Source organism: Astyanax mexicanus, chromosome 14 (assembly GCF_023375975.1).
Source record: "Astyanax mexicanus isolate ESR-SI-001 chromosome 14, AstMex3_surface, whole genome shotgun sequence".
NCBI lineage: Eukaryota > Metazoa > Chordata > Actinopteri > Characiformes > Acestrorhamphidae > Astyanax > Astyanax mexicanus.
The window spans coordinates 26,424,839-26,442,870 of NC_064421.1; the positions used below are offsets into that span (position 1 = coordinate 26,424,839).

General features: G+C 38.7%; 1 protein-coding gene across 1 annotated transcript in view; it reads right to left on the minus strand.

Annotated features, from left to right (window-relative positions):
• asap2a (ArfGAP with SH3 domain, ankyrin repeat and PH domain 2a) overlaps positions 1 to 17,263 on the minus strand; it is a 109,041-nt gene extending 91,778 nt beyond the window's left edge. Inside the window, exon 1 of the mRNA XM_007252207.4 lies at positions 16,755 to 17,263. Within this exon, the coding sequence (XP_007252269.1) occupies positions 16,755 to 16,880 (126 nt within the window). The 5' untranslated portion in view covers positions 16,881 to 17,263. The remainder of the gene's footprint in view (positions 1 to 16,754) is intronic.
• Positions 17,264 to 18,032: the final 769 nt, after the last annotated feature.

An 18,032-nucleotide genomic window follows, 5' to 3' on the forward strand; every position in this document is an offset into this window, starting at 1 on the left:
TGGTTAAAGAAGGTGAAATTAAAACTTTCACTCAAATTTCCATGTATGTCTGTCTGCTTTTACCATTTTCTGGAGGAAATCTCCTTCTATTACTTCTAAATCCAGTGAAACAGATACATCAGGTAAAGTGAGGCTGTTGGAGAAGACAGTCTCACAGCTAGTTTAACAGCTAATCTACCTCACAAGCACACTCAGCCTGCCTGCTTCTTCAGAGCTTTAAAACAGAGCTGGTTCTCTCAGTTAGGATGCTCTGATGCTGGTTTTTCCTCCATAAAATAGTAAGAGTAGATGTATGGTCATTTGGATGGATGTTCTAAATTTACCTCCTTCATCCACAGATGCAGCTCATCTTCTCTGGAAGGCGGTAAGTATACAACACTACCATTTTTGTGTTTTGGGTTCAAATCCCTGCTGCTCAGGCAAAATTCAGCTTGTCTTACCATTACTGTGACACCCTGTAACTGAGTATATTTTACATCTTATTGTATACATATGTTTACTGTCACTGTGCATTCAAAATTAATGGTCAACTGCTATTATAGCATCAAAAATCCAAACTTTTAACATCTGATTTTCATTTTCCTCAAGTTAGACAGAGTATTACAAAGTTGAAATACACTTTTCATGGACAAAACATAATAGAATACCTGTTCATTCATTCTTTCTTGTAAAATCAAGAAAAAAAAAGTATTTCAAAACAAAGGCTTTGTCCTGCTTGTGTTGGAGTAACTGTCCAGGGAAGGATTTACTAGATTACAGTGCCCTGCTGTGAGGATTTGATCAAATTCGGTGACAACAGCACTAATGAGGTCAGTATTTTGGGGGGTTACCACCCCACTAGGGCTTACAAATCTTTACATTCGATACTTTGACGCATCAATATTGTCTCAAAACTCTACACCCCACCTTCCCAGCTCTTACCCAAAATTACTGGATAAAAAAAAACAATTGTTACAGAGAACACAATTCAGCTTCACCACTCAATGCTGAAGGCTTTATACCCTTTTAGCCCATGTCTGACATTATTAGGCATGGTGCCATTATATAGAGACATATTGCTCTGCTGCAGTGAGTACTACCCTACTTGTTATTCTAGTACTTCTCTACAGGAACTACACAAGCTGCATGTGTGTGTGTGTGCTTTTTATCTGAGTGTAGGAATGCATTGTATAGCAGAAACTAGCATGCACAATTTGAGGCGATTATTGGCCAATGGTTCTTGAAATGATACCATAAAATAATCATTTTGGTTGCATAAAGAACCTTGTTTGGAATAGAGATATGGGAGTATCAAAAAAGGTAGTTTTTTTAGACCTTTAAAAGGTTCTTCACACTCTATAACAATCTAGGGCATCAACTAATAACTATTTTGGTAGTTGACTAATATGACAATTGTTTTTCAGTTTCGTCAATTAGTCAGCGATTATGCCTGTCATTCCTAATCATTGCTTCCAATTATCTGCTTCAACATAAGCTCCCATATCAAATTACCATATTTTCCGCTCTATAAGGTGCACTGTATTATAAGGCGCACTATCAATGGATGTCTGTTTTCATACATAAGATGTACTGGATTATAAGGCACATTAAGCGACACTAGTAAGAAACAGGAGTGTCGGCATGTTTTCAATTCAGCAGATCTCGCTGCTAGGTGGTCGTGGTAGTTAATGAAGTTAAGTAAAGCTAAGCCAAGTGAACTAAATTGTAATTATTAAAAAAAACATTTTCAAAGTCAAACAAGCACTGGATGTTAATCTACATTTTCTCTCCTGAAAACTGTTTATTTGGGTGAGTAAAGTGCTTTCGTTTATTCACAGTAAGCTTAGATTTCTAGATTTTTCCTATTTCCAATAAGGCTGGGTGCAGCAGCATTAGCATTAGCGGCTAACAGATTAGTCGACAAGTTTTTGTATAGTCGGCACTGTCGATTAGGTTGATGATTCATTGCAGAAACATGGTTATTTATGCCACCAAAAGTGGTTCCTCTGCAGAATCACCATTTCAACATCCTTATCTATACTAGTAATTTGAATAGCATGTTTACCATATTCTAGTAGAAGAGGAAGCATCATGTAACACTAGTCTCCAGGCAACTATTATGGGAATGGCCTTACGGGCTGACTGAGCCTGTTTCACATATGCCGATTCAGCTTTTGTCTTTGGCTTTAAAGAGGTTCTCGCTGAATAGAAACATCTGAAGAGCTCCTGCATGCCAAAGTACCGGGTGTAACCCAAACAATCTGCTACTTTTAGCCAACTGGACAAACATGACACCAGTGAAACTGGTACAGCAAGTTGAGGTTGAATCAGAGACAATGAGTAAAATAAAGGACATGTGAAACTGGTGTGTGGGAAGAGGAGTAAACTGGATCTGAGGTCCAAGTCACCGGTGTAGCTCAGCTCTTAACTGAGCTCTAATTGAAAACTGCAGCGTAGTGGATGAGAAGCAGGGTCGCCAGGGCCAGCAGACGTTTTAGAGACTGCACCAGACTTTGAAGTCACTGCTGGGTGAAGTTTGTAAACAGCGGGGGGCTGATGAAAACGCAGTCGATGAGGAAATGAAGACCAAATGTGTCTGGCTGATAGGAATCACAGACGTAAACAAGAGCCTGAAGTTCTCCTCACACACACACTATTGCTAAGTGCAGCTCTCATTGAGGAGCAGAATCTTCTGTTCCTAACCATAAAAATCATATCTTGGCAACTTTTATGTTGAATCACTTTACATTGCCGTATTTGTCACTCTATAAGGTGCACTTAAAATTCTTTAATTTTTCCAAAAAATTGTCAGTGAGCCTTAATAATCCGGTGCTCCTTATGTTTGAATTCAGATTGTAAGGAGCAGTAAAGCCACTCAGCTGAAGTACGGCATTATGAAGGAGTTTCAGGAAAGATTCTCCAGGCTGGAGCACTATTAGCATTAGCTAACCGCAGTGTTACTTCTTTCTCCCATTCAGAGGTGAGGATATCTGATTGTAGCTTGTGTGTTTATAGTGTTAAAACAAGCTACGTGAGACAAACAGCTAGCTTATAGTGTCCTGGGTTACCGGAGCACTCAGGGTTTGCTCAGTGAAGCTCTGTCGGGGGGCATTTACTAGCGCTAAGCGCTGCTAACTTCTGTTAGGGCTATTGCTAACCTCGGCAAGGGCTGCTGCTGCTGCTAACCTCGGCTAGGGCTGCTGCTGCTGCTGCTAACCTCGGCTAGGGCTGCTGCTGCTGCTAACCTCGGCTAGGGCTGCTGCTGCTGCTAACCTCGGCTAGGGCTGCTGCTGCTGCTAACCTCGGCTAGGGCTGCTGCTGCTGCTAACCTCGGCTAGGGCTGCTGCTGCTGCTAACCTCGGCTAGGGCTGCTGCTGCTGCTAACCTCGGCTAGGGCTGCTGCTGCTAACCTCGGCTAGGGCTGCTGCTGCTAACCTCGGCTAGGGCTGCTGCTGCTAACCTCGGCTAGGGCTGCTGCTGCTAACCTCGGCTAGGACTGCTGCTGCTAACCTCGGCTAGGGCTGCTACTGCTAACCTCGGCTAGGGCTGCTACTGCTAACCTCGGCTAGAGCTGCTACTGCTAACCTCGGCTAGGGCTGCTACTGCTAACCTCAGCTAGAGCTGCTGCTAAGCTCGGCTAGGCCTGCTGCTAACCTATAAATTGTCTATAAATTAACAGCACCTGAACAAGTCATTTAGAATAATTAACAGCACCTGAAGACGCTAGTCAGAACTTAGAGTTGATTAAAAAGGTTCTGTCAGCTGTGCAGATTAGCAGGTATATTTTTAGAACCCAAAGATGCTGCTTTACTATTAAACACTAAATGAGATGGAAAAATGAGTGTTTGATATTATAAACAGTATAACAAACTAATAAACCAATGAATAAATATCGATCAAACTTATGGCCCATAAGCATCATATTGTTATTAGTCTAAAAATGCTGAAGCTACTTTTTCTCAAAATAGTAAGATTTTGTTCTTGTAATTTCATACCAAATGTCTTTCTACTTATTCATCTGTCCATCAAGCTATTCTTTTCTCCATCCATCCATCCATCCATCCATGCATCTATATTAGCCTATTAAAACTGTAAAATATAAAGAAAAACTTAGATGCAACTTTCAGACACATAACTTGGCAGACTAAAATGATTTTAAAATATATTGTTGAAAAAGAGAAATTTGTGCAAAATGCAAATTTATTACTAAACTACTTTTTACATTGCGCACAAGAATTCCCATCCCTCCCCACAGCTGGAAAAGATCAGGGATGAGAAATCTAAAGAGCATGTGACAGCAAGGCGCTGTATCAGGGAGTGTGCATTGTTGGAGCTCGGATGGCTGGGCTTTGAAGTCAGGAGGGAGTTTGATTGCTCTTCAAGGCCGGGGCCGACTGAAGGGCCCGATTTGGGCAAGTGCTGTTGCTTTGCACTCGCTGGGCATCTGCAGGCTTTCTGCTCCATTAAAAATTCAGCTGCTTTAAAAATAGAACTGTTGCCAAACACCAGGGAGCCTGCCAAAGTGGGGACATGCAGGTGACATCTGTGCTTTTTATACCCATCCACTAGCCTTTCCCGCAGCTGGCAGTTACAAAATAGAATAAATTAGTTAAATAGACATTACTTACTTACCTTTATTTATTATGGCTGTTTGAATCAAAAGGCTGATCTAAGAGCTCTAAAAAGACTAAAAGTAGTAATTAGTGGCATGACATGCAGTCCAGTGTCAAAAAGGGGCTAGACCTTTTTTTTTTTTAACTGACAACCCAATATTGTGCACATTCCTTTTGAAAAGAAGCATAAAGAGCTTTGTTAGCGAATGGAGTTTTGGAAAAAACAATTAACAACATTAATAGTGTGCTGCTAGTGGAACAGTGACTGACTGACAAATGAAGTTCTCTGACTGATAAAAGAAAACTAGAACATGAACCTTAAGCTCTACCTACAGACTGTATCTGAGCTGCAATATAATTTAGAATACAATAATGTCCCAGTAAAGCTGTGCATAAACAAAGACAGTACTAGCTTATGTTTCTGGAGAACATCAGGTCCTATTTTAGTGAGGTAGCAGTATATAAAAAATGTTATATGTGGAATTAAGAATCTGATTGCTTCTGTCTCAGAGTTTGACTGAAGGTGAATCAACAGTTTTTTTTAGCACAGTCCTAGAAGAACCACTTTAGATTACACAAGTCAAGTCCTTAAACTCATCTTGTGCGTGTTCAGTGTCCTCAACTTCACAACCAATGAGAGTATTGCATCTGGGCAGAAGGGAGTGGGGCAAACATCTCTCTCTAGTGTTTTAAAACTGGACACTGGTAGCCATTTTGCACACTTGCTCTTTTTTATTCAGTACATACTTATTTATGCACAATAGTGATTTCTGTGGAATGACAAACAGATTTTAAATGCATTTAACAAAGAATCATCTGGTTCAATTAACCCACCAAACTAATAACTTCAAAAAAAAACCTAAAGACGCTTGTACAATTCCAAATTTCAGCTTCAGGTCATACACTACTAGCCATTCTCACGCTCACTGTGCTGTTTCCATCAGCCACATAGACAGTATTGATAATTACAATGCACCTCTGGGAGGCTTGTCATTCTCTATAGATACAGCAACAAATCAATGAGGAGTTCATTAATGAAGAGGCACAACTTACTATCCACAATAGCCCTGAAAAGGACTTGCCCTTGGCAATCTGTGACAGACCCCCTTAACAGAGGGCCTCCCTGCCCACTCCCATTAACACTTTCTCAACAAAGGCCATTTGCACTCCTGACCTGTCCCAAATCAATGCCCACCTCTCCGCCCAATTAATAGAATTTCCTCAGGCCCTCAATTATGGCCGGCCCCTTCATGCCACTGGACGTGCAGTAGTTATAGCCTATAGTCAAGGAGCTGATAGGGAGCAAATCTGTGGGGGCGGGATCATGACCTTACCCCTGCCCTCTCCCAAGCTGTGAAAGTGTGAGAAGCGCAGCTGTTTCACAACAAGGTGACCTGCAAAGAAGTTAGCAGTACAAGCAATGAACTCAAGTTCAACTGATGTTTCACTTGACTGGAAAAAGTCAGAAAACAAATTATTAAAACAAACACTGATAATTATTCATGACCTGTCGGATATTTAATATACATATAATGGCAAACATGATACTACCACCCCCATGCTTAACAGCTGGTCCAATAATAAGGAATGCAGTGTTTGAACTAATATAAAATTTCCATTCCTCATTTCTTCAGTGTGAAATCACCTGCACTCTGAAATAACCTACATGCTCAAATCCAAATGAATAACATCACGAGTGAACCAGTACATGCATCATGCACATCAAAGTAAAGCTAAAATCCAGATGGCTCCCAACTCCCTAGCGTACTTTGTGAGTCTCGAAAATCAGGCCTTTGCACCACAGTAGTGCCCTATATGTTCAGTAGAGGTTTGTGCAAATTAACTTAATCCTAAAGACAATTTCATAACAAATGCAGCGTCCTACTATAGAGACTACAGGACAGTTATGTAAGTAGCAGCAGAAGGCAGGATCATGAAAATGTGTCAAGATCAAATACAGTAATGCTTCAGGAATGTTTACTGCCACATTATTGTTATGGTTACTTACAGTTAGGCACGCTAGAAGGTGCAATCTGACCATAATCAGTAAAATTGCTAATAATCTAATCTAATAATCTAAAATAGCTAATAATCTGTTGTGTGTTCACATACCATATTTTTGCACTATAATGCACACCAGATTATAAGGCACATCAATAAACATCTGTCTTTTGGTCTATTTTCATACATAAGGCGAACTGGATTATTCAGCACATTTTATGCAACACTAGTAACCAGTAGTAGGAACAGGGGTGTCACTCATGCTAATGCTTCTCCAGCAGTGCTATCCGGGGTTAGTAGCAGGGTACAGGCCGATAATACTCACCTCAGGATGGCCAAAGAGCTAGCTTTTCACGCGGTTAGCAGCTAGTGCTAAAATTGCTGGATAACTAAACTGAAACTCTTTTATAGCGCTGTACTTCAGCAGCGTGGCTTTAATGCTCCTTACAACCTGACTGGTAAAATTCATACCAAGGGTGCACCGGATTATGATGATTTTTGGGAAATTAAAGTATTTTAAGTGTGCCTTATAGTGAGAAAAATACGGTAGCTCCAAAAGTACCAGATATGGATCTTGAAATAACAAAAAAGAAAATTTGTGCGTTCATAAAGCTATGAGTGCTATGACAGCAAAAGTGCTTATGATGCTGTAAGACTTTCTGATTTAGTGTTTTTCAGCTGTTTGAGTTAAAAAAAAAAAATAGAGAAATAACCATAATTTGAGACTCAGGGATTGTTATTAAAATATGGTATTACTGGATAAAAATCCAAATTGGTAACAAATTGTTAACATTGGTCACGTCCTAATGGATACCTGAGGACACAGGATGTCAGCAAGTTAAGGACAACCCTGTTAGTTCCCACCAAACAGTTTTAGGCAGGCCACGACGAGACTGCTAATCTTCTTAAAAAGGGGGAAGACAGGCCAGGGTCATCAGCCTTCCCAGCTTCCAAAGCTACACACCGGCTCGCCTGACTGACACAAGTCCTAATGCTATTAGACTCAGGATTGCTTCGGCATTCTTAATCCCCTTTCCCGGGTGCTCATTAAAACTTTCCTCCCTCCCACCTGTTTCACGGAGCAGCTGTTCCCCTCCCCTCCACCGGCCTGTTCCAGCAAACAGCTCCTGTAATGACACCAGGGAGCAGGCAGGACCCCAGGCTTTTGCCTCCAGCTGACCAGGCCAGTGACCGCACCATGTGGTGAAAGGTGGTCTAACCTACATCTTAATAACACCCAAGGACAAAGCATGGCTAAAACATTTATGTGAAAATTAGTTCAAAAGACTGTTTAAGTTAAAATGGACAAAAATACAAACACATTTAAATTCAGACCTCAAGATCATATTAGCTATACTATATTAGCCCTAACTTATCATGCAGTGTCAGAAACCACAATCAACTATGATATTACTTCCCAACTTAACAGAGTCTGAAGTCGGAGTCGGCCCGCAGCAATATCCGTGTGTTAAATCGTATTGCAATAATATCGCCATTTAAAAAAATATTCTCGCCACACAAATAACATGAAATATTGTGATTTTATTTTGGGGCCATATGGGATAGCAGATTACAACTTTTTGTTGTTTCTAGCAAAAGAAACAGTATATCTGTTCAATTTCATTTATTTTACTTCAATACTGGACATATGAATTGCATTATTAGTATAATGACATTTTGAATCATTGACTTCTGTAACAATCTGGTAAAAATCTCAACATATATTGTATGCAATAATATACTTCCAAAGAAAATTTAGACATGCTAAAAAAATTACTAAACATACTTTTTTTTAGTTCTAGTTCATTTATTTTCCACTATACTGGAATTACCATTTCTGGTTATTGACTGGACCTGAAGAGTTTAAATGGCAAATATAAACTGAAAAAAATGGGGACGTACTAAACCTTTTGAACAGTAGTATTAACTCACCAAAGAAAAAGCTTATTGAGGTTTATTGTGTTTTGCAGAATAACATTCCTAAAACCACAAAAAAAGTCACAAATTGACCATTTATAAATCAAAAGCAACAAAACAAACAAAGTATTTAATAATACCTTTATGCCACATTCACAACAATACAGTGGGATGAAGCAGCATTTCATTAGCATTCTGTTAGCATACTGACAGGGATATTAGTAAACTGTGCTGCAGTTTTACAGAAACAAAAACACTGATTTCAACAGATTTACACATTTCTCCTCTAATCTCAGAAACACAACTGAATGACCAACACTTTGTTTTGTTATTTGCTTCTCTAAAACGTGTCTTTTTAATTCTGTGCTTGAGCTAAAATGCTAAAACAGCTAACAAGTAACAGAAGCTTAAACCCCGCCAGCTATATGTCTAACTCTTCACACATTTGCCACAAAGCTCTTTATAAGTCCTATAAAAGCTTCACCTAAACTCTAAATCAGTTCATGTGGTTTCTAACAGTCTTTAACTTGGTGCTTTTCATAAAACAGGAATAAAACTGTTTACAGGTTTAAAAAAAAAAGTTTTTTAAAAATGTGATCTTTATCTTATTGACACTGAACAGTTCCTAAACTGGGCATGGGTACAAAAGAAATGCATCATGTTAAGTTTCAGTTTCATGTTCGCCAGCATCACAGGACCTTTCTAGATACCTAGATTTATTAATTAGAATGCTTTCAAGCTTACTTAACAAATGGTGCATTATTCGGCCACAGCCAATCTTTGTCTTTGTGTCTTTGGTGCCTTCTTGTAGTCATGCTCAGTAGGGGTGGGCAATATTATATTGTATACAATATATCGTAACACAGAAATATCATGATATTAAAAATCCATATCGTGATAGAGATGTTCTGTCTTAAAAGTAGTCTATTATTTATTGTGAAGCTTTAAGTGTATTTATTGTATAATTGTTTTAGTTTGCAGTTTATATGCATGCACTAAATATTCTGCAATATTTTTTGCTGCATTATATTATTTTATGCTATATTATTTATTTTGCCACATTATGATTATGCTGTTATACTCTTATACTATATTCCTGAAATTAATGAATTATTTTAGCGTCCTATATCTGCAAGTATATCGTTATTGCAAAAATACCCTGAAATATCGTGATATTATTTTAGAGCCATATCATCCACCCCTAATGATCAGCCATTTCTTTAAAAACACAGATTGCGATATGTACCTGTGCATTTACTCTAAGAAGAGACATCAGTCAAAATATTTATGAGGTCTGTTATCTTCTATCCTGATACTAAATACCTCCCTCACTGCTGTCGTCCATTTTCAGCTCTCTTCTTATGCCTTGATCAAAAAGCAATGTTGCTAATGTTGTTTTCAGTACCGTTAGCTTCATCAGCTGCTTAGTTCCAGCAAGAAAAAACAAAGAAAATTTAAAGAGGTCATTTCTGAGACTTGACTGATTTAAAACATCACACAGTATTCTTCAGCAATATGCAATATGCTGTCTTCAAAACATGAGCTCTTTCATTAATGTAATATTATTTGCACTTTACCTGCTGTGAGAGACATGGTAGCATTAGCACAGGATGACAATGCAGCCAAAAAATAGAAAAAAATGATGCAACACTGTAAAACAATCTGTAATTCCTGTGGAGGCTAAAAATGCAATTTGAGAGACACCGTTGTAGGACTGTGGGTCATTCACTAGTCCACAATTCTTCCCTTGTTTAGTAGTGACTAGTAATAGTGATTCCTGCTGGTTTATCTGCTTATCTCTTCAATAGCAAATGATGGGTGGGTTAGCTGGTCTAACAGCTTAAACAACCAAGATGTATGTATGTTTGTATGTATGTGTACATATATATATATATGTATATATATACGTATATATACGTATATATATATATACGTATATATACGTATATGTATATATATACGTATATATATATATATATATATATACGTATATATATATATATATATATACGTATATATATATATATATATATATATATACGTATATATATATATATATATATATATACGTATATATATATATATATATATATATATACGTATATATATATATATATATATATATACGTATATATATATATATATATATATATACGTATATATATATATATATATATATATATACGTATATATATATATATATATACGTATATATATATATATATATATATACATATATATATATATATATACGTATATATATATATATATATATATATATATATGTATATATATATATATATATATATATATATATATATATATATATATATATATACATACACACACATACACTTAAAAAATGACACCGCCATCAGTTTGCTGCATTCAAGTGGAACACAAAGGGCAGAACACTAAAGGCAATCAGAATTATATAGTATCAATCAAAATTAAGCTGTGTTTTGATCCCTACAAAAAAATTACCATAAATGATTTGCACAGCCAAAAAAAATCAGCTTAAGGGATAGCTGTGCAATTTATTTGAAGGCAATTATTAACATAAGCCCTCATGCTCTTAAGTAAACCAAAAATTAATAAATAATAAAACACACAGAGGCTACCTTGAACACCTGCCACTTCAGATTAAAGGCAATAAAAAAATTAAACAAAACCGCTGGGAAGCGAAGAGACATTAACTTAACAGGCCGTTCTCTTTGGCTGCAATGTGGTAGAGAGACGCTTTATAAATCACATCATGTAGAGATACTTATTGATCTGGAGCCCACTTAACCTTAATTCACCTTGATACGAGGCGAGGACGGCTAAAGAGCATCCTGTTAGCATAGAGAGCATACAGTGGTAGAACATTGCGTTTAAAAGCGTGACAAAAGTGTATCTTCAGAGAACGCTTTGAATAAAAATGGACATCAAAACAATATTACTAAAGTGTCTCTACTTATTGATGTCTCAAACATCTACCCAGTTTCCTGTAACAGAATTAAAAAGAAACAAGTCCAAAAAAGACCTAAAATATATTTTTACAAAGAGCTACGCCGTCTCTAACAGGAGAGAAGAAACAGGCCGTAAAATGATCATAAAATGGGCATTAATTCTGGAGCTGTCTTTAATGGTGTCTCTAGTGAGTGATTCGTTTTACAGGTCAGCCTCTATTAACTTGTAGTTTAGTGTTATCGCATTATTAAAAAATAAATCAAACAAGTTGATATATGGTGTATTAGTGCTTTTTAGCTAAAATTAACTGAGAACCGAATCACTATAATAAGGTTTGCTTCCAGTTCAACTTGAATATTACATATTCCAAATATTTCTCAATATTCACACAAACCTTTGTGTGCCAAAATCTAAATAAAAAAATATATATAAACACATTCATGGTGTTCCATTACTAACTGAATAGAAAGAAATGGAATACAGGTGTAGTGTGACATGCTATGTCAGTTCTGACCCTGCTAGCCCTCATCAAAGCAGGCAAAGCGGTAAACCACAACAGCCACTATGGGAGAATGAATAGGGTGTTGTTGATACTAGATAGCAACACATCACCTGCAGTCATTGCTTGTAATGAAAATACGGGTTGCTGTGAAAGTCAGGCCTTGTGACTTTGGCTTGATCGAATCTGTTCTGGATTTGAGTCAATCCTACAGCCGGCAAAATCTATGTCATGATATATTTCTTCATTTCAGTCAATATAAAAAAAATGCCATTATATCACAGTATTTAATGATAATCTTATGATACACAGTATTATACCATTATACCAAGAATGGCAGATTCATAAAAACTCCTGTTTAAATACTCTTTAGGGCATAATGCAGTGATTTATATGATTTAGTTTAATATAATTTTTACTCGCTCAGTCATAAAATGTACAGTTTGGGTCTGTAAAAAATAATCACAATACAATAAAATGTAGAAAAATTATCAAGCTCTACCTGCATATATCCTGAAAAACCCGACAGTGATAGATAAATCAGTAAACCAGAGAATACTGAGCAGCCAAGAGCCGACTCACACGTGTCACTCTTAGCGTTCAAGGCATTCACCTTTACACAATATGTGGAAGTATTTCCCATGTCCTCAATGGAACACAGTGTAAGTGCGCAAACAGACGCTGCACTTAACCGCACACCACAGCTGGCCCTGTGCACAGTGGGACCAAAACAGGGAGAGTGAGAGAGAGAGACAGAGAGGTCACAGGGAGACTTTAAAATTCCAAAAAAGTAGAGCTTCTGTAAAACTCTGAAGGCGTAGGACTCACTGCAGTCTGCATTTATGCCCTCTCGCAGTCATGACCGCAGTGCAAAAACAGCATGCGAGAGGAGGAAAGGCAAAAACAATCGTCCAGCTCCAAGCCGGACTTCCTGAGGGCCTCAATGGAAAGCATAGCCAGGGCACACAAACAGTATTCGAGTTCCTTGTGATAGTACAGTAACTATTTGACTATATTGGGAAACCTATTCGAGCACACAAGGAAAAAAAGGATGATTATTTTGGGGTCACCAAGGCTACATTCACACAGCATTGAAAACTACTTAAATATGATATTTATTCTTCATTCGTGACACTTGTGACATGAGATTTGTTGTATGTGAGATAGCAAAAACAAAAAATGTTGAATTCAAATTTGGGCCACTTTTATTTGGTATCAAAGGCCCAATCCCAGTTCGCCCCTCGGCCATATCACTTAGCCATACCCCTTCTTTCGAGTGTAACCCTTCCCTTTGGGCACAAGGTAAAAACCTCCACCCTGAGAATTGGGACAACCCTTCAAGCACCCGATACGTCATCAGAATCGCTAACGTTCAGTAACATAGCTGCTGGTTAACTAGTTAACTTTAGGACATTGCAATGCGACTTTTGGTCAGGAAGAAGTTAAAAAGGGCGTGAGGAGAGGTTAAAATGGATGAAAAAGTCTGTAAACACCTACTTATTTAAAGTTTCTCTATATTATTGATCTGTTCAGTTTAGGGGAATGTTTATAAAGATTTCTGTGAGGAATTGAGTGCATTCCAACTGTTGAAAGGAAAACAGCCTTAATCTCTTTCTAGGAACCTGACACTATATAGCAAAATGTATATAGACAACTGTGCAGCCAAAGTAAATATCTTCTAAAACAGAAAATATCAAGGACAATGGAAATGCTTTTGGAACACTGCGGTCAAAATTTTAATGCATTCAGACAACTTAAGGAAAAACGCAGCCTTACACCTTGTCTAAGAAAGTGCCCCTTATGTAGCCAAAATCTGTAGACACCTGCAAAATACCAAAATGAAAATACCAAGGATAATATGCACTTTTTTGGAACATTGCTGTCAGGATTTAACTGCATTTAGAAGACTCGATAAAAACGTAGGCTTGCGCCTTGTCTAGGACTTGACAACATGTATCCAAAAGTCTGATCTGTAATTTCTCCTGAAACCAGGATATGAAGGACAAAGAGAATGCTTTGGAACATTGCTGTGAGGATTTGACTGCATTCAGATCACTGAAGGAAAATGCAGGCTTAATCCTTGTCTAGGAAACTGACCACACATTTCTAAAAGTCTGAAGTCACCTGCTCATCCAAAGTGTCTCCTGACACCAGGATAAGAAGGACATAAAGAATGCTTTGAAACAATACTGTGAGGAACCACTGTACATAATCGTAATAATAGTGTTTATCTCTGCAACAAAACCCCACTCAAGCACATTTCCACATAGAACCATCCATTACATGACCATAAGCTAGAAGATAACATCAGTCAGTGTCTGTGCTGCTGATTCAGATATAGCCTACAGGAGACAGTAAGACCTAGAAGGTCATGCAGAACCATAAATCTGATGGTTTATTGTTCTGCATGACCTGCTAGCTTCCACTGTAGCAGACATACACAGCTACGGGTCGATTTCTCAGACAGGGATTAAGCACAGCATTTGATATTAAGTGCCTGCAAGACAGTAGGCTTTCATTTCATTTGTGACCCGTTCTGTCTCTCCGGCTTGTATCAGCAGCCTTGATCTTGAGCTGTGAAGGATGGAGATGCCTCAGAAAGTCACATTGAAAAGCACACCAAGCTGCTGTGAAAGCCTGAGAAGCTCTATTTTTAGCCTTTTGCCAGGGCGAGGCTTCGCATCCTTGTAACTCATCAGCATCTTTGGAGCTGCTGAGATACTGTACATCTAATTACTGTAAAACAGCTTTGGAAATGTGCTTTTAGAAAAAGAGGGGATCTAATCTTCTGTTTAACTGCCTGTCTAAGGAGAAGGAGGACCACCATTTGGCTAATAGACAACATCAGAATTCCCACTTTATTTTCTCTGGCAACATGCTCATGTGTGGCTCACATAATGCAGGTGAAACATGGGCTAGGTGGATAACAGGTGGGCTGTAAATGGGCTTGTACATGTGTAGCCTATGGGTACTATGGGTGTGCCAATTTTTTTTCCACTATAAAAGACACCTGCTCATCTATAGTTTCTTCAGAAAACAGGAAATGAAGGGCATAGTGAATGCATGATCCCAGTCAGGAACCTAGCCCTATATGTCAAAGTCTGTAGACGCTTACTCTTCCAATGTTTCTCCTGAAACCAGCATTATCCTAGCCCTATATGTCAAAGTCTGTAGACACCTACTCATTCAGTGTTTCTTCTAAAACCAGGATATGAAGGACATTTCCAAGTAGAACCATCCATTACATGACTGAGAGCTAGAAGATAACATCAAGTGGAGAGCAGGTGGGCTTCCCAAATGGGCCCAATCATTGCAGCCCTCACCTTAGTCTTACATGGACTCCATCTAAGTGGGACCCATGTACAGTGCATTGTGTACAACCTAGATAGTTAGCTAGGTGGCCATGTTTATCCCTTCCTGCACTGGTCCCATCACTGACATCCAAATATTGTAGCCAACATGGACCAAACTTGATGGTTCCCACTTGGGCTAGCCATGTTGTTTTAGAGGGTTATGGTTAGGGCTGCGACTAATGATTATTTTGGTAATCGACTAGAGGTTATCTCTAAAAACAACAAAAACAGCTGAACATGACATTTAAAAGGCGTTTAAATTTCTGGATGTTGTTTAAACTTGGAAATACTGATATTTTGTGATTAACTATGTAATCTGTTGTGTTTGGGCACTTCTGGAAACACAAACTAAAGCCCTATCTGGATGGGATTAGTTTCTCAGGGGGACATCCATGAAAAATATTTCACACTTTTACTGAGTGTTAAAACTCTTGCATCCGGACTGCAATTTAAAAAACAGGAGGACCAGTGAGTTTTTTGGCTTTCCCAGTCACATGACACCGCATTGTCAGGTGATATCAGGTTTTGCACATGGAGCAGGATGTTGTGATTACATGGATTTCTGTGGAAACTCGCATTTAAAGTGTAATTACGGTGCGTGACAGTGGACAAATAGCTATTTTATTAAACGCAAGGTGACGAAACTCTGAGATGTGCGTGTGGATGGGACTAGGATTACCGAATGATCACAGAGTTCAGCGAAAAACAGTAGGTAATTCAACCCGTAATTTTCTTGGAGTACGTTTGAGAAAAACACATACATGGTCGTTCCGGATGGGAATAAAATCAAAGAGGACTCCTCCCATAAAACTAATAATTACCTCCAGACCCCTTGAGAAAGAAATCCCGTCCAGATAGGGCTTAAGTTGAGTGTAACCTGATTGATTAATCAGCAACAAAATTTTGTAGTAGACAAATTTAATCAACAAACATTGTCGATTATATCGACTAATCGTTGCAGCTTTAGTTATGCTTAGGGTCCTGTTTTTTGTTGTTAAATAAATTTGTGCAATTTGTGGGGCCACCCTGCTTCTTCTCATGGATAACTCATTGAAAGTTACTGGTTCCAAGTTGGACTACCCAGTCAGGTCCCTTGACTAGTGAGTGTTGTGACCCAAACTTTGGATCATGGATGTAGAGCCTATACACCAGCTGCTGTGGCTGTATAGCAGTGAGGATAGAGAGAGAAAAAAAGAGGGGAGGAGGAGGAGGACTAGGAGAGGGAGGGGGGCAGCAACAAAGAACAGCCCCACTGCTGCTGCTGCTGCTGCACTGTTCTTTGGGGTGGGATTATAATAATAATAAAGACCTCTAGGCAGTTCCTGAAGTTTTCTGAGTGCAGCTGATGGATAAATAACCACTAAACACCACTAGTTAGACCAGAGGCTGCTGCTGCACTGTCCAGATACTAATAACGTGTATCTTAATAGCTTAACCTACCTCCTCCAGAGCAGACACCGTGTTCCTACAATGCGCCATTCTCGTGGTGAAGTTGGAGGCAGTGGGAGATTTATAGTCTTCATTCGTCTCGGCCACGAACTCGGCCACTGTGATCTGGTCCGGCATGTTATTCCTTTTGTTAAAATCCAAGCCAAGGCTCCCGGTCGCGCGTTCACACCAAGAAAGAGCTGCCTAGACCCGGAGCAGCTCCGCGGTCATTGCTGGAGTGGAGCGGTGTAGTGGAGAGAGAGCAGGAGCAAGTTGAGGAGTCGGTGCACATGAGAATGAAGCGCTGCTGCTGCTGGTCTTTTATTTTCTCTTTCTCCGCAGCTTTCTCTCTTTCTCTTCCTCTGTCCCGTTCAGCTGCTAATCCGCTCCAGCAGTCCGCCGCTGAGCCGAGCCGGCTCCGGTTCTCTGCATGTGTTGTGTGTGTCTGTGTGTGTGTGTGTGTGTGTTTGCGGACTCGCGCTCTGGGCTCTCGGCTCTCGGTACAGCGCCGCTCTGAGGGTCGCTCAGCGCAGCGAATTTGACAAAGTAAAGGTGGAGGCGATTCAATGGGGCAGCGCCGACCAATCAGCGAGCGCGGCGGGCTGAACGCGGACCAATCGGATTTCTCGCAGGGCGTGGTCTCTTTGTATACGGACGCGGGGAAGGACAGCGTATTTTTTAAGGTGGAGAAGGAAAGTTTTTCCCAGGCGGAGAATCACACACACACGCGCACAAACACACAACATTTTTATTCAACATTGACCATTTCTTTTTGTCCATTTTGGTCATCTTCTATCACAAAATAATATATAATTATATAATTTATTTAAATAATATTTAAATGTTATAAAAAATATTAATCAGGTAAATCACAACAGAATTATGTGATTTATCGCTAGAAATGATTTTTTTCTCCTTAAAACTTATTTAAATGTAAATAAATAATTAGTGTTTTGTAAAATTATATATATATATATATATATGTGTGTATATATATATATATATATATATATATATATAGAGAGAGAGAGAGAGAGAGAGAGAGAGAGAGAGATGTAAATGTAAATAAATAGTGTTACATCAGTAAAATTATATATATATAATATATATATGGATGTAAATGTACAAAAACTTGGAAAGAGGAAAGCTGCCAGGAATGGTGTGTGTGTGCTTGTTTGTGGGTGTGAGAGAGAGAGAGAGAGAATGAGAGAAAGAACACAAATTTAATCAAAAACAAAAAGTAATCTACCATCTAAACCCAGCAGTAGTGATATATTTCTAAATAAAACC